General features: G+C 44.3%; 2 protein-coding genes across 18 annotated transcripts in view; one reads left to right on the top strand and one right to left on the bottom strand.

Annotated features, from left to right (window-relative positions):
* cep170aa (centrosomal protein 170Aa) overlaps positions 1 to 15260 on the bottom strand; it is a 145849-nt gene extending 130589 nt beyond the window's left edge. For all 12 annotated transcript variants that reach the window (XM_078229530.1, XM_078229531.1, XM_078229533.1 and 9 more), the window contains exon 1: positions 15153 to 15260. The gene's annotated coding sequence lies outside the window, so the exon portion shown is untranslated. The remainder of the gene's footprint in view (positions 1 to 15152) is intronic.
* A 305-nt stretch (positions 15261 to 15565) lies between these two features.
* The window catches only part of sdccag8 (SHH signaling and ciliogenesis regulator sdccag8), a 317675-nt gene continuing 305534 nt past the window's right edge, over positions 15566 to 27706 (top strand). For 4 of the 6 annotated variants that reach the window (XM_078229523.1, XM_078229526.1, XM_078229527.1 and 1 more), the window contains exons 1-3: positions 15566 to 15962; positions 17974 to 18150; positions 26581 to 26663. In XM_078229523.1, coding sequence (XP_078085649.1) covers positions 15899 to 15962; positions 17974 to 18150; positions 26581 to 26663 — 324 coding nt within the window. In that variant the 5' untranslated portion in view covers positions 15566 to 15898. Of the gene's footprint in view, positions 15963 to 17146; positions 17320 to 17973; positions 18151 to 26580; positions 26664 to 27706 lie in introns of those variants that run through there. The other 2 variants (XM_078229529.1, XM_078229528.1) reach the window with 2 other exon arrangements.

Genomic DNA, 27706 nt, shown 5'->3' with positions numbered 1-27706 from the left:
AATAACATACCTACATAGTGCCTTGAAAGACTCCAAGTCTTTCTTAAAAGGTGTCAAGGAGTTTGGGGAGAGCGCAGGAGTTTAGCATTGAGATGAAGGATCGACCATGACCATGTTGAAAAGCAGAGCAAGCTCAGCCGAATGACCTGATCCTGCTCCTAATTTCTGTTTCTTAAAAGGAACATGAAAAAACTAAAAATGAACTCAGCCACAAAGAGAATTAGGTCAGATGACCGAAAGCTTGGTCAAAGAGGTGGGGAGTGATCCAGAGGGGTGTAGGGAGGGCATTCTAAAGCTTCTACATTGTATAGCTTTCTAGTAGCAAACACACCCTTCCCTTCTAATGATATGGCAGGAAATTATTAAAAAGACTCGAACGCAATGGCTTTGATAAATGGAGATTATGGAAGATAAAGCTGCAAATGGAAATCTTAAAGAACTGAACTTTTTGGTCTTAGAAAATCAAAATCTCGACTAAAATTTTCAAGGTGTTGATAATTGCATGAAGCACTTAATCTTTAGTTATGGGGTTCATAATGTCAAACAGTATGTTTTTGCTTTCTCCTCTCCATCCCCAACCCCTCCACCCCATCCAATTTTATTTCCTTCTGAAAAATTTGGTTGCCTCATGCAGATCTCCAGTGACCACTCAGAGAGCCTAAACTGTAAACGTGAACAGTCTTTTCCAGAATGAATAAATTAGTTGGTACAGCACAGCAACAATTGATTTGATCAGTGTCCAGTGACCCCAAATATGATCAGATGCAAAAATACTGACTTTTCTTCCTTCCATAGCCCAGGGATGCTCAGGCCAACTGCAGCACCCAGATCAGTTCCCTGGGCAAGACCAGTGAACAAAATACATAACAAGGATCACACCAAATGATTCAATTTTATCTGAATTCATCAAATGAAGCATTTTCATTGACTCAGTGCTATTTCAACCATTTGTTTATAGCTTAAATCAGTTACAGATATCATACTGCCAATTACTTTCAAAGTAGCCAGCTGAAAATTAAATTTGCACAAGAGACAAAAGAATTCCAATTTTGATTTATGGCATGACAATGCAAACATTTAAGCTGAACATAAAAACCAACTTTGCCACATGCAATAGTGAGCCCTGGGAGTGGTTTAATTTAAAACATGGTACTTTGTAATGTACAACCAACACATTTTCAAGCTTGAAGGTCTATTATGAAAACCAAATACCATTAATTTTACTGATCAGTTATTCTATTTCAAAATGTATTTGCATACTCAAATCGAAAAAATTGAAAAGTCTTCACAGCAGTTGTTTTAAAGCACATCACTTTCAAAACTTCATTAGATTTACCTTCTGAGGAAGTCTAGGACCAAAGGGCTTGGTCATTAAGTATGTTCAAGGCTGTAATAGACAGGCTTTTAATCAGTAAGGGAATCAAGGGTAATGGGATAAGGTGGGAAAGTGGAGTTGAGGATCATATCAGATCAGTCATGATCTCATTCATTGGCGGAGCAGACGTGATGGGCCAAATAGTCTACTTCTGATCCTATGTCTTATGGTTTTATTAGGCATTCAACTGAACAGACTATGCCTCAAAAGTTATGCAAAATTTTCACTGTTCACTTCCAATACAATTATTTGTAGCCATCATAGAAATTTAGAAGATAGGAGCAGGAGGCGGCTGTTTGGCCCTTTGAGCCTGCTCTGCCATTCATTACGATCATGGTTGTAGTACATGCTACAGAACTTTAAAAAAAATCTAATCTGTTTACATGACTTTATTTTTTGCCCTTGCTTCCTTACTAGCCAGTATCTGCTTCTACTTTCTAATCCACGTGATATTAATTTCATATGGTTTTTCAAACTAGTCCTCAATACTGTCCTTCACTTGTCACACCACAATAGCCTACAATCAAGGCCAAAACACACAAAGTACAATTACTTCTCTTGACATCAAATCTAGCATTGAACTGTGGGGAAAAAAATCAAATGGAATGCTATCCATATACTAATAAATTGAAATCCGTGGTACTTTTAGGCATCACCAAATGTTAGAAAAAAATTAATGCTAAGTCTTGAAACAACAACTTATATTTATATAACGCTTTTAATGTAATAAAATGCCCCAAGGTGCTTGACAGAGGCATTACAGAACAAAGTCTGAAACTGAGTACATAGGATATTTAGGCAGATAACCGCTAGCATGGTCACAAAGGTAGATTTTAAGGAGTGTCTTAAAGGGTGAAAGTGAGGTAGAGGGGCAAAGCAGTTTAGGGAGGGAATTTCAGAGCTTATAGCCTAGGCAGAAGGAGCCAACAGCATAGGCAGAAAGAGCCAACACCGACGATGATGCAGCAATTAAAATTAGGGATGCTCGAAAGCCAGAATTAGAGTAGCACAGTTATCTCAGAACATTGGAAGGCTGAAGGAAATTACAGACATAGAGATGGGCCAAGCCAGAGACTGTTTTGAAAACAGGATAATGATTTTAAAATTGATGTGCTATTTAACCCTGAAGCCAGAATAGATCCATGAGGATAGGGTTGAAGTATGAAGGAGATTTAATGCAAGTTAGGACACAGGCTTTGGAGTTTTGGATGACCTCCGGTTTACAGAAGGATAGAATCCGGGAGGCCAGCCAGAAGAGGGTTAGAATGGTCAGTTTAAAAAGTATAGTTACACGGTTACTGCGAGATAACATAACTCCACACTGCACAAGCATTATCACAAATATGGAAAAATACAAGAAAAACTCAAGTTGTTCAAGAGGCACTTGCATTATAGGAAATGTCAGAGCTCAACAAGTAAAATTTCTGTTACCCAATATATGGGATATAATTTGTATAATAAAACAAATCCACTATTTCAAGAGCATCGCGTTTCTATTCATTTTATACTGTAAGATTCACATTAAACAAAAAAAAATTAAATCCAAAAGTTGTAGGTTGTGAAGGTGGAACACAAAGAAATATTTAACCTTCAAGCAATATTGCCTTGTTCCACCGACCTAATGTGGCAATAAATAGAAAGCAAAATAAATTATAGCCATGTTTTTTTGCGAGGTCAAAAGGCAACATAATATGTAATCTAATTAATACTGTCACAGATTAAAGAATCTGAATAAGATCTGCAGTGACGATTATAAATAATGGCCATCTGAAAGGCTTACCTGAAACCAGGCAACCGTTTCACAGTAAAACACTTAGGAAACTTTAATGTACCAGGTGTTCCAGGATTGAGTGTAGGGCCAGGTGTTCCAGGACTGAGTGTAGGGCCAGAGAGATGGGGTCTGCTGTGGACCTGTTGAGGTTATAGGCAAACTGTAGTGGATCCAGGCAGGCTGGAAGACTAGAGTTGATGCGTGTCATGAGGCAGTTTGATATTGCAAAACTCCTCGCTAAGGGTTCTAATCGCATAACAGTGATGAGACCAGAGTCCCAATATCCATTCAACATTAGGCCTCTGAGGCACAGGGAAATTTCCCTGCACCTGAATTTCTGCTATGGAGTTCAGGAAATGGGGTGATCTAGCACTAGATGATCAGAATCAACTGGAAATCTCACATGTAGAAAACTACAGGCAAACTATTCTTAAGTATTAATGTAAAAGAAAAAATAGGAAATGTCATGGACTAATAAAGTCAGAATAAGACGACAGTTTACTTTATGAAGAGGTAAAAATAACATGAAATCAGGAATGGAGAAATTCAAATGACCAAATATAAAATTGGAAAGGCAAAGTCAGAGTGAGAGTCAAAAATCAAGTGCATGACTGTTTCACTATCTGGTTTTCAGGGAAATGTGATGCATTACACATCTCAGTTTTATACCAAGTGAACCAGATAACATGCAGGAAATGGAAGTTGTTTCACCTCCAAGTGACCACTGGACTAATCAAGTGAAATTTATTCCCTACACTTCAAAGTACCGAGAAACTCACTGCATGTTAATGTTAACAATTGCAACTTCAACCAAGAGAGAGAGAAGCCTAAGAAAATTGCCAATTTTTTTAAAACAGCACTTGAACACAGGGCAAACAAAATTAATTTACAGACATGCTTGCTGATCATGCAGGATAAATAAAAACTGAACAAGTGCAATCCAAAATGGACAAAAAGAATCAGAAATAGGAAAAGCAAATCAAACTATTCAGCCCCTTTAGGAAGAAGGGTGCAGTAAAACAAACAGATGACGATAACTTTCAAAAACATGTTAAAACGTTGGCCAAGGGAGAGAAGAAAACCTTGAAACTAAATATCACTGCAGGTGCAAACCAGAATAGTAAGAAATTCTGGAGTATAACAGTAATAAATTTGATATAATTTTTTGGGGAGGTAACTAAGTGTGTTGATGAAGGTAGGGCAGTTGATGTCATATACATGGATTTTAGTAAGGCGTTTGATAAGGTCCCCCATGGTCGGCTTATGATGAAAGTGAGGAGGTGTGGGATAGAGGGAAAGTTGGCCGATTGGATAGGTAACTGGCTGTCTGACCGAAGACAGAGGGTGGTGGTCGATGGAAAATTTTCGGATTGGAGGCAGGTTGCTAGCGGAGTGCCACAGGGATCAGTGCTTGGTCCTCTGCTCTTTGTGATTTTTATTAATGACTTAGAGGAGGGGGCTGAAGGGTGGATCAGTAAATTTGCTGATGACACCAAGATTGGTGGAGTAGTGGATGAGGTGGAGGGCTGTTGTAGGCTGCAAAGAGACATAGACAGGATGCAAAGCTGGGCTGAAAAATGGCAAATGGAGTTTAACCCTGATAAATGTGAGGTGATTCATTTTGGTAGGACTAATTTAAATGTGGATTACAGGGTCAAAGGTAGGGTTCTGAAGACTGTGGAGGAACAGAGATCTTGGGGTCCATATCCACAGATCTCTAAAGGTTGCCACTCAAGTGGATAGAGCTGTGAAGAAGGCCTATAGTGTGTTGGCTTTTATTAACAGGGGGTTGGAGTTTAAGAGCCATGGGGTTATGCTGCAACTGTACAGGACCTTGGTGAGACCACATTTGGAATATTGTGTGCAGTTCTGGTCATCTCACTATAAGAAGGATGTGGAAGCGCTGGAAAGAGTGCAGAGGAGATTTACCAGGATGCTGCCTGGTTTGGAGGGTAGGTCTTATGAGGAAAGGTTGAGGGAGCTAGGGCTGTTCTCTCTGGAGCGGAGGAGGCTGAGGGGAGACTTAATAGAGGTTTATAAAATGATGAAGGGGATAGAGTGAACATTCAAAGACTATTTCCTCGGGTGGATGGAGCTATTACAAGGGGGCATAACTATAGGGTTCGTGGTGGGAGATACAGGAAGGATATCAGAGGTAGGTTCTTTACGCAGAGAGTGGTTGGGGTGTGGAATGGACTGCCTGCAGTGAAAGTCAGACACTTTAGGAACATTTAAGCAGTTATTGGATAGGCACATGGAGCACACCAGGATGATAGGGAGTGGGATAGCTTGATCTTGGTTTCAGATAAAGCTCGGCACAACACCGTGGGCCGAAGGGCCTGTTCTGTGCTGTACTGTTCTATGTTCTATTGAACAACCATAAAAAAAAGGAGAGGACCCTAAAGTGGCCAAAATAGAGGATGAACAATAAAATAATTAACACTCCTTCAAATATTCATTCAGAAGGCATGAGCAACATAACAACCATAATCAGTGATGATCCACACAAGATTACATGCTGATGAAAAAGGTCATTGACCTGAAACATGAATTTGGTTTCTAACTTCACATTTGCTGCTGTATCCACGAGGAATGTGTGTTATTTTCCATTTTTTCAGGATTAAAGACTTTTAATTTTAATCAATGTGGAGATCCAAGAATTAAAAGTGCTGGTTGGTATTTATCTTATTGAAGTGTAACAGAATTGAGTATACATTGTATTTTGAACTGATTTATTTTATTACTGGAAACTACAGGAAAAGTTTGGTGGTGCAGAACGTGAGTATTGCTGAAGAAGAAATGCTTTCTAAGTTGTTCGTCTTGCACTCAAAACAGCTTGCGTGAAAATATGAACACAGTAAAAGGAACAACAATTTATACTGTATGAGAAGAGTGTGCTGATTGGTTGGCAAGTGGACTCTGATTGGTGAAAGTATTGCCATGGGGAAAGCAACAGGAAACAGTTAACTGTCAAGCCTTTTATTCAATTTCAAACCAGGCAGGTTGACTGATTCTCCAAGGCAATACCTTGACCAACGAACCAGGGAATGGCTAACCCCAAGTATTTGTCTGAACAGAAGGAACATGTTTGTGTATTATACCTTGATCAACACATTGATCCTTTTAGCCCCAAGTGCTATATCTAATTTCTTCTTGAAATCACAATGTTTTGGCCTCAACTACTTTGTGGTAGTGAATTCCACACATTCACTGCTCTCTGGGTTAAGAAATTTCTCCTCACCCCAGTCCTCAAATGATAATCCCTCGTTCTGGACTCCCCCACCATCTGGAACATTCTTACTGAATCTACCCTGTTGAATCCTGTTAGAATTTTACAAGTTTCTCTGAGATCCCCTTTCACTCTTCTAAACTCGAGCGAATACAATCGAACCAACTTAGTCTCTCCTCATATGACAGACCTGCCATCCTAGAAATCAGCCATCCCAGTAATCAGCCTGGTACACCTTCGCTGTACTCCCTCTATAGCAGGGACACAAAAACTACACATAATACTCTAGGTGTAGCCTCACCAATGTCCTGTACTATTGCAGTAAAACTTGCCTATTCCAATACTCAAATCCTCTTACTATGAAGGCCAACGTACCATTTGTCTTCTTTACTGCCTGCTGTACATGCGTGCTTTAGGCAACTGTTGCACAAGAACACCAAGGTGCCACTGGTTACCCACCTCTGAATTTACACCCATTCAAATAATAAAGTTGCCTACCTATTTTTGCCATCGAAGAGGAGAACCTCACATTTATCCACATTATACTACTGCATCTGCCATGCCAATGCCCACTCACTCAGCCTGTTCAAATCACACTGAAGCATCTCTGCATCTTTCTCACAACTCACCCTCCCACCCCAACTTTGTATCATTTGCAAACTTGGAGATAATACATTTAGCTCCCTCTTCCAAATCATTAATAAATGTGAAAAGTTGGGGTCCTACCACAGATCCCTGCCGTATCCCACTAGTCACAGCCTACCAATCGGAAAAATATCCATTTATGTCAACTCTTTGCTTCCTATCCGCTGAGCAGCTGTCAATCCATCTCAAGACACTACCCACAATCCCATGTAGTTCAACTTTACATAGTAGTCTGCTATGTGAGACCTTGTTGAAAGCCTTCTGAAATTCTAAATAAACCACATCCACCGGTTCTCCTTGGTCAGCTCTACTAGTTAAATCCTTAAAGAATTCCAATAGATTTGTCAAGCATGATTTCCCCCTTGTAAATCCATGTGGACTTTGATTGTACTACTGCTTTCCAAATGCTGCGTAAATGAAATTCTTGATGATGGACTCTAGCAACTTCTCCAGTACTGACATTAGGCTCACTAGTCTATAGAACCCCGTTTTCTCTCTACCTCCCTTTTTGAATAGCGGGCTTACATTAGCTAGCTACCCTCCAATCTGCAGGAACCAGTCCAGAGTCCACCAATGGATTTATTTCCAGGGCCACTTCCTTAAGTATTCTGGGATTAAGGTTATCAGGCCCTGGATATTTATCCACCTTCAATCCCATCAATTTCCCTAACTATTTCTCTACTAATACTGACTTTCTTCAGCTCATCACAAACTTATTTCTCTCAGAACTTCTGGTACATTGCTTCAGTCTTCACAAAGAAAGATATGAATAAAGTACAAATTTAGTTCCTCAGCCATTTTTTCCCCCCGTTTGAGTGTAAGAGGCCTACACTGGTTTTTAATCGATCTTTTTCTCTTTAGAAACTTGTACAGTCATTTATGCTTCCCACAAGCTTACTTTCATACTGTATTTCCCCCTCTTTAATCAATCTCTTGCTCCTCCTTTGCTGAATTTTAAACTGTTCCCAATCCGCAGGTCTATTGCTTTTTCTTGCCAAAGCTTTGACAAAGGGTCATCTGGACTCGAAACGTTAGCTCTTTACTCTCCTTACAGGTGCTGCCAGGCCTGCTGAGATTTTCCAGCATTCTCCTTTTTGGTTTCAGATTCCAGCATCCACATTAATTTGCTTTTATTTTAGCAACAAACAAATTCTGGAATTCACCTATTTGTTCCTTAAATGCCTGCCATTGGCTGTCCACTGTCCTTCCTTTCAGTAACGGTCTTGTGCAATATAAATTAATGTTCCCTTCAGAGCATTGGAAATTTATTGCAAGCTGTCCTGAGTGCAAGACAAAGGCTTCGATGGCAGGCCTTTTTTCAACAATACTCAATTTAAAACAGTTCATACAATCGGTATGATTGGTCATTTTTAGTTATTTTCTTCCAGATTGAAACAGTCTACATTAAAGTCTGCCATGTGGAAGTATCAATTCAAAAGTAAAATTAAAACAGGAAGTGGTGGAAACATTCTGTATCTGAACGGAGTTAACGTTTCAGGTCTGTGCCCATTCATCAGAATTTATCAGAGAGACACTGTTCTTAAGAAGCAGTTTGTCACACCTTGGTAATACACCCTTCACAGAATAAAACAGCACAGGATGAGACAATTTGGCACAATGTGACTGCACCAAGTTTTTGAAAGGCACGGTGGCAGTGGCTAGCACTGCTGCTTCACAGCGCCAGGGACCCGGGTTCAATTCCCAGCTTGGGTCACTGTCTGTGCGGAGTCTGCACGTGCTCCCTGTGTCTGCATGGGCTTCCTCCCACAATCCAAAAGACGTGTTGGTTAGGTGCATTGTCCATGCTAACTTCTCCCTCAGTATACCTGAACAGGCACCGGAGTGTAGCGACTAGGGGATTTTCACAGTAACTTCATTGCAGTGTTGATGTAAGCCTACTCGTGACAAATAAACAAACTAACTTTATTTGTGCCGCAATACTAAGGGAAGCAATTCCTATATACGCACAATGTCAATTTTAGCTGCTGCATTAAAACAAACAAGGTGACTTGACACGGATTAATATTGTGCAGTTCTTGATTAATTGCAAGCTTTTGTATCCATTATTTATCAGTTCTTCCCTTTTTAAAACATGCTTCTGACAATTCAGTGAATCAAGATGAAACATAATCCAAAATTGCAGAAAATGAGATTCCCAACTTGCAACCAACTCATTAGGTCAATACCATGTGAAATTCCTAGTGATTTGATTTAATGTCACATGTATTAATAGTGAAAAGTATTGTTTCTTGCACGCTATACAGACAAAGTACACCGTTCATAGAGAAGGAAAGGAGAGAGTGCAGAATGTGTTAGTCATAGCTAGGGTGTAGAGAAAGGTCAACTTAATGCAAGGTAAGTCCATTCAAAAGTCTGATAGGAGCAGGGAAGCAGCTGTTCTTGAGTCGGTTGGTATGTGACCTCAGACTTTTGTATCTTTTTCCTGACGGAAGAATGTGGAAGAGAGAATGTCCGGTGTGCGTGGGGTCCTTAATTATGCTGGCTGCTTTGCCGAGGCAGCGGGAAGTGTAGACAGAGTCAATGGATGGGAGGCTGGTTTGCCTGATGGATTGGGCTACATTCACGACCTTTTGTAGTCCCTTGTGATCTTGGGCAGAGCAGGAACCATACCAAGCTGCGGTACACCCAGAAAGAATGCTTTCTATGGTGCATCTGTAAAAGTTGGAGTGTCGTAGCTGACATGCCAGATTTCCTTAGCCTTCTGAGAAGTTGGTGGGTTTTCTTAACTATAGTGTTGGCATGGGGTTAATGATCTGGACACCTAAAAACTTGAAGCTCTCGACCCTTTCTACTTCGTCCCCGTTGATGTAGACAGGAGGCATGTTCTCCTTTCTCCTTACTGATTGTGGTCTGCGAGTTAGGAAGTTCAGGATCCAGTCGCAGAGGGAGGTGCCGAGGCCCAGGCCCTCCGCACACCCAGGTTTGGAGATGAGTTTCGTGGGAATAATGGTGCTGAAGGCTGAGCTTAGTGATGTCCTGGGGCTGAGATGATTGACCTCCAATCACCACAAGCATCTTTCTTTGTGCCAGGTATGATTCCAACCAGAGAGTTTTCCTCAATTCCCATTGACTCCAGTTTTGCTAGGGCCCTTGGATGTCGTACTTGGTTAAATGTTGCCTTGATGTTAAGGGTCGTCACTTTGGCATTCAGCTTTTTTGTCCATGTTTGACCCAAGGACGTAATGAGGTCAGGAACTGAGTGACCCTGGCGGAACCCAAACTGAGGACCTTTGAGCAGGTTATTGCCACTTGATGACCCCTATCACTCTTCTGATGATCGAGAGAAGACTGGTGGGGCGGTAATGGGCCTGGGTGTATTTGTTCTGTTTCTTGCGCACAGAACACACCTGAGCAATTTTCCACATTGCCAGGTGGATGCCAGTGTTGTAGCTGTCCTGGAACAGCTTGGCTAGGGGCATGGCAAGTTCTGGAGCACACCTTCAGTATTATTGCTGGATTATTGTCAGGGCCCATAATCTTTGCAGTATCCAGTGACTTCAGCCATTTCTTGATATCACAAAATTGGCTGAAGACTGGAATCTGTGATGCTGCAGACCTCTGGAGGAGGCCAAGATGGATCATCCGCTCAGCACTTCAGGCTGAAGATCGTTGTGAATGCTTCAGTCTCATCTTTTACACAGATGTATGGAGCTCCTCCATCATTGAGGAAAGGCTACTTGTGAAGCCTCCTCCTCCAGTGAGTTGTTTAATTGTTAACCACCATTCATGGCGAGATGTAGCAGGACTGCAGAGCTTAAATCCGATCTGTTGATTGTGAAATTGTTTAGCTCTATTACTTGCTGCTTATGTTGTTTGGTACACAAGTAGTCCTGTGTTGTTGCTTCTCCAGATTACCACCTTATATCTGGTGTTGCTCCTGGCACGCCTTCCTGCACTCTTCAATGAACCAGAGTTGATCCCCTGGCTTGGTGGTAACGGTAGAGTGGGGAACATGCCAGGCCATGAGGTTACAGATTGTAGTCGAGTACAACTCTGCTGCTGAAGACAGAACTTTGTCGCCAAAGGACTGTGCAGTGGTCACTTCTACCAATACTGTTAGGGACAGATGCATCAAGAACAAGCAGGTTGGTGAGGATGAGGTCAAGTACGTTTTCTTCTTGTTGGTTCCCTCACCACCTGCTGCTGTCCCAGTCTAGCTGCTATGTCCTTAGGACCCAGCCAGCTGGTCTACTGTGGTACTACCGAGCCACTCTTGATAATGGACATTGAAATCACCCACCCAGAGTACATTCTGCACCCTTGCCACCCTTAGTGCTTCCTCCAAATAGTGTTCAACATGGAGTACTGATTCATCAGCTGAGGTGGGGGAATGATATGTGGTAATCAGCAGGCCTTTTCCTTGCCCATGTTTGACTTAGTGCCATGAGATTTCATGGAGTCCAGAACTGATGTTAAGGACTCCCAGGACAACTCCCTCCCAACTGTATACCACTGTGCTGCCCGCCACTTTTGCTGGGTCTGTCCTGCCGGTGGGATAGGACATACCCAGAATAGTGATGGTAGCGTCTGGGACATTATCTGTAAGTTATGATTCCATGAGTACAGCTATGTGCTTCTGGACTAGTCTGTGAGACAGCTCTCTGAGTTCTAACACAAGCCCCAGATATGAGTATGGGGAATTTTCCAGGGTCAATAGGGCTGGGTTTGACAATGTTGTTTTTGGTGTCTAGGTTGATGTCAGGTGGTCCATCCTGTTTCATTCCTTTGTGTTCTTTGTAGCGATTGGATACAACTGAGAGGCTTGTTAGGCCATTTCAGAGGGAACTTAAGAGTCAACTACATTGCTGTGGGTCTGGAGACACTTAGGCCAGACCAGATAATGATATTAGGGAAAGATAATGTCCTTCTTTCAGCTATTAACTGGACATTCACATTTTAAAAAAAAAGTTATTGATCAGAGATCATAATAGTGTGCCAATCAACTACAATAAACTTGAATGAAATCCTGCTAATTCAGTATCTGAATTAAGTTGTCTGGATATACATCACCACCAGGTCAGGCAGCATACGTGGGGATAGAAACAAAGTTAACTTTTCAGGTCTGTGACATATAAACCCTTAATGTTCTGATAAAAAGTCAACTATCGAGGAACACCAGCTCCGTTGGTCACTCCACAGATGCAGCCAGACGTACTGTACTTCCAACATTTACTGCATATTTCAAATTTCCAGTAACCACAGGATTTTCCTTTTTAGCACAGATCAGTCACATTAACAAAAAAGGTTATTTACTTTTAGAAATAATATTTTACCACAAATTAGAAAAATTGTAAATTGTCTGTAAGAAGTCTCACAACACCAGGTTAAAGTCCAACAGGTTTATTTGGTTACCCCAGTCCAACGCCGGCATCTCCACATCATGAATACAATAGAAACAGACTTCTACTGTGCACTCCCTAACAACTGCGTCTCCCTTTTTGGGGGTGTTGTATCAATAAAAACTGATTCGTTCCTATACTTCAGTGAGAGTCCAAAATCTTTTGCAATACTTTCTGACTAAAAAAAATCACACATGCAGTCACTTCACATACAGAATGTTCAAACAGATGTTGAAAAATCCTTTATAATGGTTAGTTAGGTTAATATAATGGATACATTACATACAGCATCAGTCCATTCGCCACTCAAATCCTCATCCAAGCCTCTGTCACCTCAACAATTTCAATGTGCTGCTAGTGAGTTTCACACCCTTTGCAAACTTCAGTTTATCCAAAACACTGCTCCTCCTCAACCTGGTCAAAAAGAAAGTCTTGTATTTATATAGCACTTCTGATAACAGGATGTCCGAAAGTGCTTCACAGTCAATGAAGTATTTTTGTAGTCATTGTTTTAAAGTACGAATCATAGCAGCCAATTTGCACACAGCAAGTTCCCACAAATAGTAAATGTGACAATGGCCAGCTAACCTGCTTCTGTGATGTTGATTGAGACGCAAATGTTGGCCAAAGCACAATAACACCTCTGCTCTTCTTCACAATCATGTTATGGATCTTTTATGTCCATCTGAGAAGGCAGCTGGACCAATATTTTGTCTCCTGGATTCTTGGTCCCCAAACTTAAATTTCTTATCCCCTTATTTCTCAAACATATTTTGTTGATTCTGGCTTTTTGCATCCTCCTTCTCCCGTGTTATGTTAAAAATAAGAACTTAAAATAAAAGACCCAGGCTTATAAATGGGCAAGTTAAAGTCTCCGCTCTAGAGTTAAGGGTGAGGTAAGCTAAGGATGTGGTAAATATATTCAAAGTACAAATAAAATCGAAAATAATAATAAAGTTGTAGAATCTTATTCTATAAACATTAAACTTGCATGATATTTTCTGGTTAACAATGGGAATGCCCAAGTTTTATCTTCTCAGGCTACAAAGTTGCATACAGCAAGAGTCCCAAGTCTGTGTATCACATTTCAATCCATGATATTCTGAATTTGTATCCATGCCAAGTTACTAATACAAATTGATCTTGGCATTTTAATATAGAATTTAACAAATTTTTATAAACCTTGCATTCAAAAAATTAAAATAGGACAAACCAAGTTAAGACTCAATTGATTAAACTTCATTGACTAGACTATCACAGCTTAGGCTAATTGTGGCCGAAAACAGTTTTTGACATGCGTATTGGCAAGTCCATATCATTTTCAATTGCCACCATAAATGAATGGTTGTTCCATCCAACTTCTTATGCGCCAGATAGAACTGTTCACAAAATATCCAACAATAAAAAGAGAATTCCATCACGACCACTAACTTTTCTTCCATTTTATGAGTAAAGTTTTTGTTCTTGCCCCTTCCTTTGAGAACCCGGCACAATAATGCATTGTTTCGCTGTCAAAAATATTGAAAATATGCCTGACTGAAATAAATGGGACCCAACCTACTTGAAAAGTGGTTCGGGAGAAGGCACACACAGGAAAGAAACCACATTGCCGAAATGAAAGGTGAAAAGGAAACACTCCAGCCAGTTTCATGTGACCCTATTCCTTAGCGGGAACGCACAGGAAGGGGAAACATTTCCTGTGAAACGCTCCTGAAGAATTTTATTAATGAAAAGTACACTGTTTCTAATTGACTGCATTACTTTTAGGCGCATTTTTTAAATGCAAAGGCCAATAATCCAACAGAATACGATCTAATTACAATGTTTCAAAACAATAAGTGGTGAAAAATCAGATCCATAACATTTGCCATGCCCCTACTATTGCTGGCAGTCTGCCAGAAATGTGTTAATAGTCGCTTACCCGGCTATGCTATTACTGCATGATCGTATATTTCGAACAATCCGAGTGGATTTGGTTAAGAGATCACATATTGGGATGCCTCTACTTAAAACAAAGACCTTGAGTTTCTATAGATATCCTGAATGGTCGACAAGGGAAAAAAAAACACACTGATGCAAGCAAACCTTAGGAATTCCGCTGGTATATTACATGAAGATTCCTTTGTTCGGGGGGGGAATAACACACACAAAAAAAGGACAAGCCAAAAAAAAATGCAATGCGATGATAATTTACCGGATTTGTGCTGTTGCATTTTGGATCTCCTGACATGTTTACTGGGAAACCACGTCGATTTACAAATTTTTGTAAAAAAAAACCACCCTCGATTTAAAAACCCCGTTAAATGGAGGGAGGGGAGGAGAGAAATACAAAAGAAAATCAAAGCTGGGCATAGCTTTTGGGTTAAATTCGTACAGAACGGTTGCACAAAGCAAAAAGAAAGGGACAGATAATAAATACACGGGGAGGGAGGGAGGCGATGGTTAAGTGGAATAAAATAAAGTAACGGTTCGTCAAATGAACGCCTGCTCCCCTTTCTGCCGCCCCCTTTTTCCTTTCAGTGGAAACGGTGGGAATACCGAAAACATCATTTGAAAGAAGGGAAAATAAAGCAGCATTTTTAAAATAAAAAAGGTCAACGGACCGCGACCTGTCAGCGGTGATTGCGGGAACGCCCCTCCCCCCTCTCTCTCTCCCCCCCCCCCCCCCCCGTGCCGCTATTTGATTTATATTTAATTCCCTAACCCCGCATTAACGGGCGTGTGCAGCCATAACCACGGATTGTCTCGGTAAAAATTGTGAGGCAGACTCACCCTAGCAGTGCAGCCGCCCAAGCCCGGGCTCTGACAAACATCAGCCGCCCTCCCGTTGCTCGGCAATAACGTTATTCCACATAGCAGCCGCGCGACTGGAGTGAGAGGGGGAGGGGAGAGAGAAGGTGGGAATGGGCCATCGATTGACGCATGCGCAGGGGGGGGGTGGGCGGGACCCACCGCCCTCAAGAAGCCGTGCCCTCATTGGGCGGGGTTGACAAACCGTTCCCCTTGACGGACGCGGGGGGGGGGGGCCGCCTAACCAATCGCGGGCGCTGAGGTGACGTCGCGCCAGCAACGGCGCTGGTCGGCGAGCGCGGGACGTTGACGCCAGGGCGGCCGGGGAGGGGGGGGAGAGGGCGGGAGGCGCTGGGAGAGGGCGGGAGGTGAGGGGAGACCGGCCCCTTCGCATAGCTTTCTGGGAGTTGTATTTCTTCTGGCCTGGGCGGCCGCCATTTTATCAATTAGCCGCAACTTCCCTTCCCCGCCGCGCCGAACTACAACTTCCAGCTGCCACTGGGGCGACGCCGCCGCCGCCGTCCGCTGGAGCCTGATGTCTCTATGGTGAAAGGAAGCCGAAAGTTTAATTTGAAATCGGTGCCGATTGGAATAGGGGCGGCGTCCTGTCAGCGGCGCTGGAGTTTAACCAAAGCCGCACGGGGCGTTTTAAATTTATCGCCCTCTTTTACTGTTCTGTTGATCGAAACGTACTTTTTTTTTTAACCTGCCGGGTTAAATTCGATGATATGAAGGCCTCCTGTGAGTCGAACGTTGAGGAGGATTTGGATTCGTATCTGAAAGGTTTGAGAGGTGAGTGACTTGATGGGGGGGGAGAAGCCTCGATTGTGAGAGAAGACAGCTGTCGGTTAAAAGGCTCCGATCAGCAAGGCCGAGGTTGGTCTCCAAAGGGAGTGTGGTGAACATCTTCGACGAGTTGCATGTTGAATTGAGCGCATCTTGTGCATTGCATCAAAGTGTTGACCGTGCAGAGATGAAAGTTTGCCTCGGTGAATTTTCTGGAGCTCCTGAATTGTAAACGCCCTGTCTTAACACGGGCTCAGATGGTAAACCTTGCGGAATGTGGATTTTTAAATAAATCATTGCTGTGATTACATCACTAAGACCAAGAAATATACGGTTTGCTACTTTTCTATTTGTTTACAAAATACGTATGAGGAGAAAACTCAACAAAGGTTTGTCAACCATCACTTTTTTAGGCTTGAACCCCTTAGAGATTTAGTATGCATAATGTGGATTGTGTCTTCGCAGGACAGAAAATGTCGAGTTGATTTCATTTGAGCTATTTTGGGTTATTTTATAATGAGGTAAAGGACAAGTAAAAATGCGCTTTCAAAATATGCATTAAGCAACAACTTGCATATATATGACATTAGATTAGCTGCCCAACAAGCCATTGCATTTACCCTGATGCCTTATTCATTATGTTGTCCCACCCGCACTCAGATAACTTCCTTTGATGTTGTCATCCTCTGTTGCTTCCCTGTGTTTCTCGCCACCCACGACTTGCCCACTGCCTTCCCATCCCAATCTATGTCTGTTCCTCAGGGAATAACTGTGTCCCAAGTTGCTTACGACTGCATTTTCTAAATCCTTACTGTCTTAGCCTTTGGCCCTCTATTCATTATAGTACTTCCGTAGCCACTGATTTACTTAACCAGTAGCTCACATCTGCTCTAGAAAAACTTTTGCTCTTTCCTATCTTGATTTACCTCGTAATATGTTTTCATTTTTGTTCCTTCAAATTCAAGGGTGCAGAATTTACAGGATCATTCAGCGTAGAAGAAGACCACTCGGTCCATCATGCCTATGCAAGATCAATTAGTTCTGTTCCCATACACATTTTTCTTTTTTGAATTATATATGCAATTCACTTTTGAAAGTTGGTATGAATCTGCTTTTATTGTACTTTCAGTTTGGTGTTTTAAAAAAATCTCTTAATCTGCTTTCTGATTCTTTTCTATGCCACACAACAGGTTTCACCATCCAACACCTGTTCTGGACCACTTCAGGTGCTATCTCATCTTCTCTGATACTATTGCATGAACATCCTAGGAAATAAGGAGCCCTTAACTTCTTTTTCTCCATGATCATTCATCTTCATTAACTCCTCTCTCTGTCACCACCATTGTCACTTCCAAAGGCACATGTGAGTAGCTTATTTGGCTATCTTTGTTTCTCTAGCTGTACTTTCCCACTACCTCTCAACTCTTCCACTGCTCTGCATTGTCAGATTGCTTGATGGTGTCTAGAATTGGGTGAGTCACACTTACTTGCCAGTTAAAATTTTGGTACACTGACAAGTAACAATAGTAGACTATTCAGCCCCTCAATACTATCTTTATATTCACCTCTGCTCCTTTTACCCACTTGTATCCCTTAATACCACACCTGACAAGTATTATTAATCTCAGTCTTGAAAATGTCTGTTATGTCAGCATCCACAACCTTTTGGGGGAGAACATTTCAGAATTCCACTTGTGCGAAAAGTGCTTCCCAATTTCACTTCCAAGTGGCCAAACCCTAAGATTAGTCTTCCTTGTTCTGCACTTCCCTGCATATACAACAGTTTTGACCGCTCATTTAATATGTAACTCTAATTTCCTGCTCCCATCCGTACAATTTTATTTACAGAGGGTGTTGCCTACATTACCATCTGGATATTGTTGGATATCCAACAATATAGCTGGATGTTTTGGTTATTTTGTAAATGGAAGTGATCATAAAAATCCTTTGCAAAATCATGTCTACCTTTGTCCATTCTGCCTTTCTTAAGTTACCATTTTACTACCATTACTTGCAGAAAGGGCTAACAAAAGCATCCAGCAACTGAAGTGTACCCTGGAAGGAAAACATCAGGCAGAATCCTCTGAACCATCTCCGGAGGATGACACTGTCCAGCCAAATTCAATAAGTTCCACAGGGAGGAAAGAGAATCACGGTGAAGTCGCCTGGCAGGAGCTACAACATAGTCATGCAGGTGACCACTGATTAATATTTATTAATTCCATCATTGAAGGTGGGAGGGGAATACTGTTTTCATCCCTGTCTGTTAGTCTGTTTGTCAGTAAACAAGATACCACAAAAACTAAGAGATGGATTTCAATGAAACTTGATATACGTATTGTATTTACCAAGGAAGAACTAATTTAGTTTATTTATTAGACATAAGTAAGCTTACGTTAACACTGCAATGAAGTTACTGTGGAAATCCCCTAGTCGCCACACTCTGGCGCCTGTTCGGGCACACTGAGGGAGAATTTCGCATGGCCAATCCACCTAACCGGCACATTTTTCGGATTGTGGGAGGAAACCAGAGCACCCGGAGGAACCCCACACAGACACGGGGAGAACGTGCAAACTCCACACACACACAGTGACCCAAGCCGGGAATCGAACCCAGATCTTTGGCGCTGTGAGGCAGCAGTGCTAACCACTGTGCCACCAAGCCACTGTTTTTGGATTGAGTCCCTGGAATTTTTTTAAAAGATCCATTAACATTGAGAGATCAGGTGAATTTACTGTCTTTTTTAGAATATTATGGATTTTTTAAAATTTAGAATTGTGTTGTTTGTTTGTGAAGATTGTGGATTGTCTCAGACTATGGTGGAATTTGTCACAGCTGTTAAAATTGAGCAGTTTTCAGAGTTCCTTCCTTGGAACGAGTTTCACTATTTTTCCTGCATCACCTCTTAAAGCCTTCACATTCTTCCTGAAGTGTGGTGCCCAGAATAGGACAAAATACTGCAGTTGAGGCCAAACCAGCATTTTACCTCGTAACTGGTTTTACCTCAACTGTTAAACAGGTCAGCATGACTGGGAGGAGGGTGAAGCAGGTCAGTGTCACTGTGAAGAGACTGGGAGGAGGGTGAAGCAGGTCAGTATCACTGTGAAGAGACCGTGAGGAGGGTGAAGCAGGTCAGTATCACTGTGAAGAGACTGGGAGGAGTGTGAAGCAGGTCAGTATCACTGTGAAGAGGCTGGGAGGAGGGTGAAGCAGGTCAGTGTCACTGTGAAGAGGCTGGGAGGAGGGTGAAGCAGGTCAGTATCACTGTGAAGAGACCGGGAGGAGGGTGAAGCAGGTCAGTGTCACTGTGAAGAGACTGGGAGGAGTGTGAAGCAGGTCAGTATCACTGTGAAGAGGCTGGGAGGAGGGTGAAGCAGGTCAGTATCACTGTGAAGAGACCGGGAGGAGAGTGAAGCAGGTCAGTATCACTGTGAAGAGACCGGGAGGAGGGTGAAGCAGGTCAGTGTCACTGTGAAGAGGCCGGGAGGAGGGTGAAGCAGGTCAGTGTCACTGTGAAGAGACCGGGAGGAGGGTGAAGCAGGTCAGTATCACTGTGAAGAGACTGGGAGGAGGGTGAAGCAGGTCAGTGTCACTGTGAAGAGACTGGGAGGAGGGTGAAGCAGGTCAGTGTCACTGTGAAGAGACTGGGAGGAGTGTGAAGCAGGTCAGTATCACTGTGAAGAGACTGGGAGGAGTGTGAAGCAGGTCAGTATCACTGTGAAGAGACTGGGAGGAGGGTGAAGCAGGTCAGTATCACTGTGAAGAGACTGGGAGGAGTGTGAAGCTGGTCAGTATCACTGTGAAGAGACCGAGAGGAGGGTGAAGCTGGTCAGTATCACTGTGAAGAGACTGGGAGGAGTGTGAAGCTGGTCAGTATCACTGAGAAGAGGCTGGGAGGAGGGTGAAGCAGGTCAGTGTCACTGTGAAGAGGCCGGGAGGAGGGTGAAGCAGGTCAGTATCACTGTGAAGAGACTGGGAGGAGTGTGAAGCAGGTCAGTGTCACTGTGAAGAGACCGGGAGGAGGGTGAAGCAGGTCAGTATCACTGTGAAGAGGCCGGGAGGAGGGTGAAGCAGGTCAGTATCTCTGTGAAGAGACCGGGAGGAGGGTGAAGCAGGTCAGTATCACTCTGAAGAGACTGGGAGGAGGGTGAAGCAGGTCAGTATCACTGTGAAGAGACTGGGAGGAGGGTGAAGCAGGTCAGTATCACTGTGAGGAGACTGGGAGGAGGGTGAAGCAGGTCAGTATCACTGTGAAGAGACCGGGAGGAGTGTGAAGCAGGTCAGTGTCACTGTGAAGAGGTCAGTGGAGTGTGAAGCAGGTCAGTATCACTGTGAAGAGACTGGGAGGAGGGTGAAGCAGGTCAGTATCACTGTAAAGAGGCTGGGAGGAGGGTGAAGCAGGACAGTTTCACTGTGAAGAGGCCATGAGGAGTGTGAAGCAGGTCAGTATCACTGTGAAGAGACCGGGAGGAGTGTGAAGCAGGTCAGTGTCACTGTGAAGAGGCTTGGAGGAGGGTGAAGCAGGTCAGTGTCACTGTGAAGAGGTCAGTGGAGTGTGAAGCAGGTCAGTATCACTGTGAAGAGACTGGGAGGAGGGTGAAGCAGGTCAGTGTCACTGTGAAGAGACCAGGAGGAGGGTGAAGCAGGTCAGTATCACTGTGAAGAGACCAGGAGGAGGGTGAAGCAGGTCAGTATCACTGTGAAGAGACTGGGAGGAGTGTGAAGCAGGTCAGTATCACTGTGAAGAGACCGGGAGGAGGGTGAAGCAGGTCAGTGTCACTGTGAAGAGGCTGGGAGGAGTGTGAAGCAGGTCTGTGTCACTGTGAAGAGACCGGGAGGAGAGTGAAGCAGGTCAGTATCACTGTGAAGAGACCGGGAGGAGGGTGAAGCAGGTCAGTGTCACTGTGAAGAGGCCGGGAGGAGGGTGAAGCAGATCAGTATCACTGAGAAGAGGCTGGGAGGAGGGTGAAGCAGGTCAGTGTCACTGTGAAGAGACCGGGAGGAGGGTGAAGCAGGTCAGTATCACTGTGAAGAGACTGGGAGGAGGGTGAAGCAGGTCAGTATCACTGTGAAGAGACTGGGAGGAGTGTGAAGCAGATCAGTATCACTGTGAAGAGACCGGGAGGAGTGTGAAGCAGGTCAGTGTCACTGTGAAGAGACCGGGAGGAGGGTGAAGCAGGTCAGTATCACTGTGAAGAGACTGGGAGGAGGGTGAAGCAGGTCAGTATCACTGTGAAGAGACTGGGAGGAGTGTGAAGCAGATCAGTATCACTCTGAAGAGACTGGGAGGAGTGTGAAGCAGGTCAGTATCACTGTGAAGAGACCGGGAGGAGTGTGAAGCAGGTCAGTATCTCTGTGAAGAGACTGGGAGGAGTGTGAAGCAGGTCAGTATCACTGTGAAGAGGCCGGGAGGAGTGTGAAGCAGGTCAGTATCACTGTGAAGAGACCGGGAGGAGTGTGAAGCAGGTCAGTATCACTGTGAAGAGACTGGGAGGAGTGTGAAGCAGGTCAGTATCACTGTGAAGAGGCCGGGAGGAGTGTGAAGCAGATCAGTATCACTGTGAAGAGACTGGGAGGAGGGTGAAGCAGGTCAGTGTCACTGTGAAGAGACTGGGAGGAGGGTGAAGCAGGTCAGTGTCACTGTGAAGAGACTGGGAGGAGGGTGAAGCAGGTCAGTATCACTGTGAAGAGACTGGGAGGAGGGTGAAGCAGGTCAGTATCACTGTGAAGAGACTGGGAGGAGGGTGAAGCAGATCAGTATCACTGTGAAGAGACTGGGAGGAGGGTGAAGCAGGTCAGTATCACTCTGAAGAGACTGGGAGGAGGGTGAAGCAGGTCAGTATCACTCTGAAGAGACTGGGAGGAGGGTGAAGCAGGTCAGTATCACTCTGAAGAGACTGGGAGGAGTGTGAAGCAGGTCAGTATCACTGTGAAGAGACTGGGAGGAGTGTGAAGCAGATCAGTATCACTGTGAAGAGACTGGGAGGAGGGTGAAGCAGGTCAGTATCACTCTGAAGAGACTGGGAGGAGGGTGAAGCAGGTCAGTATCACTCTGAAGAGACTGGGAGGAGGGTGAAGCAGGTCAGTATCACTCTGAAGAGACTGGGAGGAGTGTGAAGCAGATCAGTATCACTGAGAAGAGGCTGGGAGGAGGGTGAAGCAGGTCAGTGTCACTGTGAAGAGACCGGGAGGAGGGTGAAGCAGGTCAGTATCACTGTGAGGAGACTGGGAGGAGGGTGAAGCAGGTCAGTATCACTGTGAGGAGACTGGGAGGAGGGTGAAGCAGGTCAGTATCACTGTGAGGAGACTGGGAGGAGGGTGAAGCAGGTCAGTATCACTGTGAAGAGACCGGGAGGAGTGTGAAGCAGGTCAGTGTCACTGTGAAGAGGTCAGTGGAGTGTGAAGCAGGTCAGTATCACTGTGAAGAGACTGGGAGGAGGGTGAAGCAGGTCAGTATCGCTGTAAAGAGGCTGGGAGGAGGGTGAAGCAGGACAGTTTCACTGTGAAGAGGCCATGAGGAGTGTGAAGCAGGTCTGTATCACTGTGAAGAGGCCGGGAGGAGGGTGAAGCAGGTCAGTATCACTGTGAAGAGGCCATGAGGAGTGTGAAGCAGGTCAGTGTCACTGTGAAGAGGCTTGGAGGAGGGTGAAGCAGGTCAGTGTCACTGTGAAGAGGTCAGTGGAGTGTGAAGCAGGTCAGTATCACTGTGAAGAGACTGGGAGGAGTGTGAAGCAGGTCAGTATCACTGTGAAGAGACCGGGAGGAGTGTGAAGCAGGTCAGTGTCACTGTGAAGAGGTCAGTGGAGTGTGAAGCAGGTCAGTATCACTGTGAAGAGACCGGGAGGAGGGTGAAGCAGGTCAGTATCACTGTGAAGAGGTCAGTGGAGTGTGAAGCAGGTCAGTATCACTGTGAAGAGACTGGGAGGAGGGTGAAGCAGGTCAGTGTCACTGTGAAGAGACTGGGAGGAGGGTGAAGCAGGTCAGTGTCACTGTGAAGAGACTGGGAGGAGGGTGAAGCAGGTCAGTGTCACTGTGAAGAGACAGGGAGGAGGGTGAAGCAGGTCAGTGTCACTGTGAAGAGACCGGGAGGAGGGTGAAGCAGGTCAGTATCACTGTGAAGAGACCGGGAGGAGGGTGAAGCAGGTCAGTGTCACTGTGAAGAGACAGGGAGGAGGGTGAAGCAGGTCAGTATCACTGTGAAGAGACTGGGAGGAGGGTGAAGCAGGTCAGTGTCACTGTGAAGAGACTGGGAGGAGGGTGAAGCAGGTCAGTGTCACTGTGAAGAGACCGGGAGGAGGGTGAAGCAGGTCAGTATCACTGTGAAGAGGTCAGTGGAGTGTGAAGCAGGTCAGTGTCACTGTGAAGAGACTGGGAGGAGGGTGAAGCAGGTCAGTGTCACTGTGAAGAGACTGGGAGGAGGGTGAAGCAGGTCAGTGTCACTGTGAAGAGACAGGGAGGAGGGTGAAGCAGGTCAGTATCACTGTGAAGAGGTCAGTGGAGTGTGAAGCAGGTCAGTGTCACTGTGAAGAGACTGGGAGGAGGGTGAAGCAGGTCAGTGTCACTGTGAAGAGACTGGGAGGAGGGTGAAGCAGGTCAGTGTCACTGTGAAGAGACAGGGAGGAGGGTGAAGCAGGTCAGTATCACTGTGAAGAGACTGGGAGGAGGGTGAAGCAGGTCAGTATCACTGTGAAGAGACTGGGAGGAGGGTGAAGCAGGTCAGTGTCACTGTGAAGAGACCGGGAGGAGGGTGAAGCAGGTCAGTGTCACTGTGAAGAGACCGGGAGGAGGGTGAAGCAGGTCAGTATCACTGTGAAGAGACCGGGAGGAGGGTGAAGCAGGTCAGTGTCACTGTGAAGAGACCGGGAGGAGGGTGAAGCAGGTCAGTGTCACTGTGAAGAGACTGGGAGGAGGGTGAAGCAGGTCAGTATCACTGTGAAGAGACCGGGAGGAGGGTGAAGCAGGTCAGTGTCACTGTGAAGAGACCGGGAGGAGGGTGAAGCAGGTCAGTGTCACTGTGAAGAGACAGGGAGGAGGGTGAAGCAGGTCAGTATCACTGTGAAGAGACTGGGAGGAGGGTGAAGCAGGTCAGTATCACTGTGAAGAGACCGGGAGGAGGGTGAAGCAGGTCAGTATCACTGTGAAGAGACCGGGAGGAGGGTGAAGCAGGTCAGTATCACTGTGAAGAGACTGGGAGGAGGGTGAAGCAGGTCAGTGTCACTGTGAAGAGACCGGGAGGAGGGTGAAGCAGGTCAGTGTCACTGTGAAGAGACTGGGAGGAGGGTGAAGCAGGTCAGTATCACTGTGAAGAGACCAGGAGGAGGGTGAAGCAGGTCAGTGTCACTGTGAAGAGACTAGGAGGAGGGTGAAGCAGGTCAGTGTCACTGTGAAGAGACCGGGAGGAGGGTGAAGCAGGTCAGTATCACTGTGAAGAGACCAGGAGGAGGGTGAAGCAGGTCAGTGTCACTGTGAAGAGACTAGGAGGAGGGTGAAGCAGGTCAGTGTCACTGTGAAGAGACTGGGAGGAGGGTGAAGCAGGTCAGTGTCACTGTGAAGAGACTGGGAGGAGGGTGAAGCAGGTCAGTATCACTGTGAAGAGGCCGGGAGGAGGGTGAAGCAGGTCAGTATCACTGTGAAGAGACCGGGAGGAGGGTGAAGCAGGTCAGTGTCACTGTGAAGAGACTAGGAGGAGGGTGAAGCAGGTCAGTGTCACTGTGAAGAGACCGGGAGGAGGGTGAAGCAGGTCAGTGTCACTGTGAAGAGACTGGGAGGAGGGTGAAGCAGGTCAGTATCACTGTGAAGAGACTGGGAGGAGGGTGAAGCAGGTCAGTGTCACTGTGAAGAGACTGGGAGGAGGGTGAAGCAGGTCAGTATCACTGTGAAGAGACCGGGAGTGTGGAGCAGGTCAGTATCACTGTGAAGAGACCGGGAGTGTGGAGCAGGTCAGTATCACTGTGAAGAGACCGGGAGTGTGGAGCAGGTCAGTATCACTGTGAAGAGATCGGGAGTGTGGAGCAGGTCAGTATCACTGTGAAGAGACCGGGAGTGTGGAGTAGGTCAGTATCACTGTGAAGAGACTGGGAGGAGGGTGAAGCAGGTCAGTGTCACTGTGAAGAGACTGGGAGTGTGGTGCAGGTCAGTATCACCTAAAGTGAGAGAAGAGGAGTAAAAAAAAAACCTCAATGGAAAGCCATGAGTTGATTGGTTTGTGAATATTGTTTCTGTTTTTCCTTTCTTCATTGTTAGACTTGGTGAAAGGTAGGAAATAGCGAGAGCAGAGTGAGGGAAATTGTTTACAAATGTACTTCAGTTGTACAGGGCATTGGTGCAACTATATCTGGGGTACTGTGTATAGTATTGGTCTCCTTATTTAAGGGAAGCTGTAAATGCATTAGAAGCAGTTCAGAGAAGTTTATCTAGACTGATATGAGGAATGGGCAGGCTGCCTTATGAGGGAAGGTTGGACAGGTTAAACTTGTATCCACTACAGTTTAGAAGAGTAAGAGGTGACTTGATTGAAACCTTTTAAGATCTTGAGGGGTCTTGACAGGGTGGATGTTTTGACAAGAGTGAATAATGAATGATTATTTCCTCTGGGGTGTTATCAGTTTGAAGCAGTCACCAAGGCTGAGGAGAGATTAGGACATTTGTTTATGCAAAGATTTGCTATAGCAAGAAATGATTTGCTATACTACTGAGGTAGGGATCACTGCATCTTTTAGGGGTACAGCAGATAAATATTCGAATCAAAAATAGACAGGGCTATAATTAGAAAGCAGGGCAATGTGCCAATATAGGCTACTTAATCACATTGGACTGAACGGCTGTAAACGCCCATGTTCCAACAATCCAGAGAGGATGTTTCCTCTTGTGGGAGAATCTAGGACTAGTGGTCACTGTTTAAAAATAAAGGGTTGCTCATTTCAGAATGATATTAGAGGATGGTAAGTCTTTGGAACTCTACTCTCTTCCCGAAAAGTCTGTGGAAGCAGAGTTTTTGAATGTTTTTAAGGCAGAGCTTGATAGATTCTTGATTATCAAGGGGATGAAAGGTAATCGGGCTATGCAGGAATGTGGGGTTGAGGCTGCAATCGGATCAACCATGATCTTATTGAATGGTGGGGCAGGCTGGAGGGACTGAGTGGCCTACTCCTGTTCCTAATTCATATGCTCGTATCAGAGTTAATCTGCATACATGTGAATGCATGGTTAGTGAGATTGGTGAGTTACAAGTGCAGATTAACTTATGTATATATGATGATGTGGCTATAACAGAGACCTGGTCAAAGAAAGGTAGGAATACTTGTTAAATATTCCTGGATATAAGGGCTAGAGCTAAGAAACAGAAAAAGTGAAATTACTCTAGATCATTTATTTGTGGGCAAGTATTACCTTTATCCTAACATACTGTAACTAGACGTCACCTAAATTTTATTATGTTGGCATCAATAGCAAAAACCCTGTTAGGTAATCAATTTCATGTTTGCCATATTCGGGCTGGTGTTGTTTAACTGGTTGTGAGTATATGTCCACTTATTTATTTTTAGGATGCAAAGTACATTTCGTGTTCAATGAGCATTGTTACTAAACTGGACCATGTTCAATGATATCTTTTTCTTGATACAGTGAATGAGCTCAGAGCCCTGTTGCGACATCAGAAAATGGAAGAAAGGACAAGTTCAGCACCTGCAACTAGGAAATATCCATTGGTAATATGCAAATAAATTTTAACATCTACTTATTTAAGCATTAATCATTTTTATAGTAGTTTCACTTGGGTTTTAGATGTGTGCTAGACTGCTGACAAGTCACGCCTATGAGGAGGTTCTTGTGCTGGAGATTTCTATTTTGGTTCATGCACATTTGCATTGTGGCCATAAGTAGTTTTATATTTTCTGCTTGAAAGTGTTTTTCCCTATAAAAGTTATGTATCTCAAACAACAAACCCATGGGACTATTGTGTAGACTAAATCTACAACTCAGTGGCAGAGTGGTTAGCACTGCTGCCTCACAGCGCCAGGGACCCGGGTTTGATTCCCAGCTTGGGTCACTATCTGTGTGGAGTTTGCACATTCTCCCCGTGTCTGAGTGGGTTTCCTCCAGGTACTCCAGTTTCCTCCCACAGTCCAAAAGATGTGCTGGTTAGGTACATTGACCCAACAGGCGCCGGGCTGTGGTGACTAGGGGAATTTCACAGTAACTTCATTGCAGTGTTAATGTAAGCCTTACTTGTGACTAATAAATAAACTTTAAATCAGATTTAGTGATATTTATGAAGTCACTTGAAAGTATTTGACATATTACCACTACCTCGCACAAAGTTACAGTTCAGTTGAATTTTAGTAACTTTTGGGCCCCCACACAATCCCTACACCCACTGAAAATGGAGTCTCATATCATTGGACTTCTCACTTGTATCCACTTTAGCAAACAATAATATCAGCAATTGAAGAGGATTATGCTAGTACTATAGAATAGCTGAGAGTAATACATAGTCAGTAATTTCTAATGATTACAGTATACAACTATCAGTAGCAAAATATGCTATTTTTTATCCTGTTGATAGCAACACTACTGGCAATGGGTCCCCCATGTGGTTAGCATTAGTACTGATTTAGTGTTGGGATACTCTTTACAAGTTATACGGCAAAATATTGTTCTGTGATAAATCCAATCATGAATGAACAGCTACGCAGTTGCACCAGGCGCTCGAGCACCTATAATATCCAGGTGAATGTTCATATGTGACTGG

Source organism: Mustelus asterias, chromosome 15, assembly GCF_964213995.1.
Source record: "Mustelus asterias chromosome 15, sMusAst1.hap1.1, whole genome shotgun sequence".
Lineage (NCBI taxonomy): Eukaryota > Metazoa > Chordata > Chondrichthyes > Carcharhiniformes > Triakidae > Mustelus > Mustelus asterias.
This window is presented reverse-complemented; position numbering and strand designations above follow the sequence as displayed.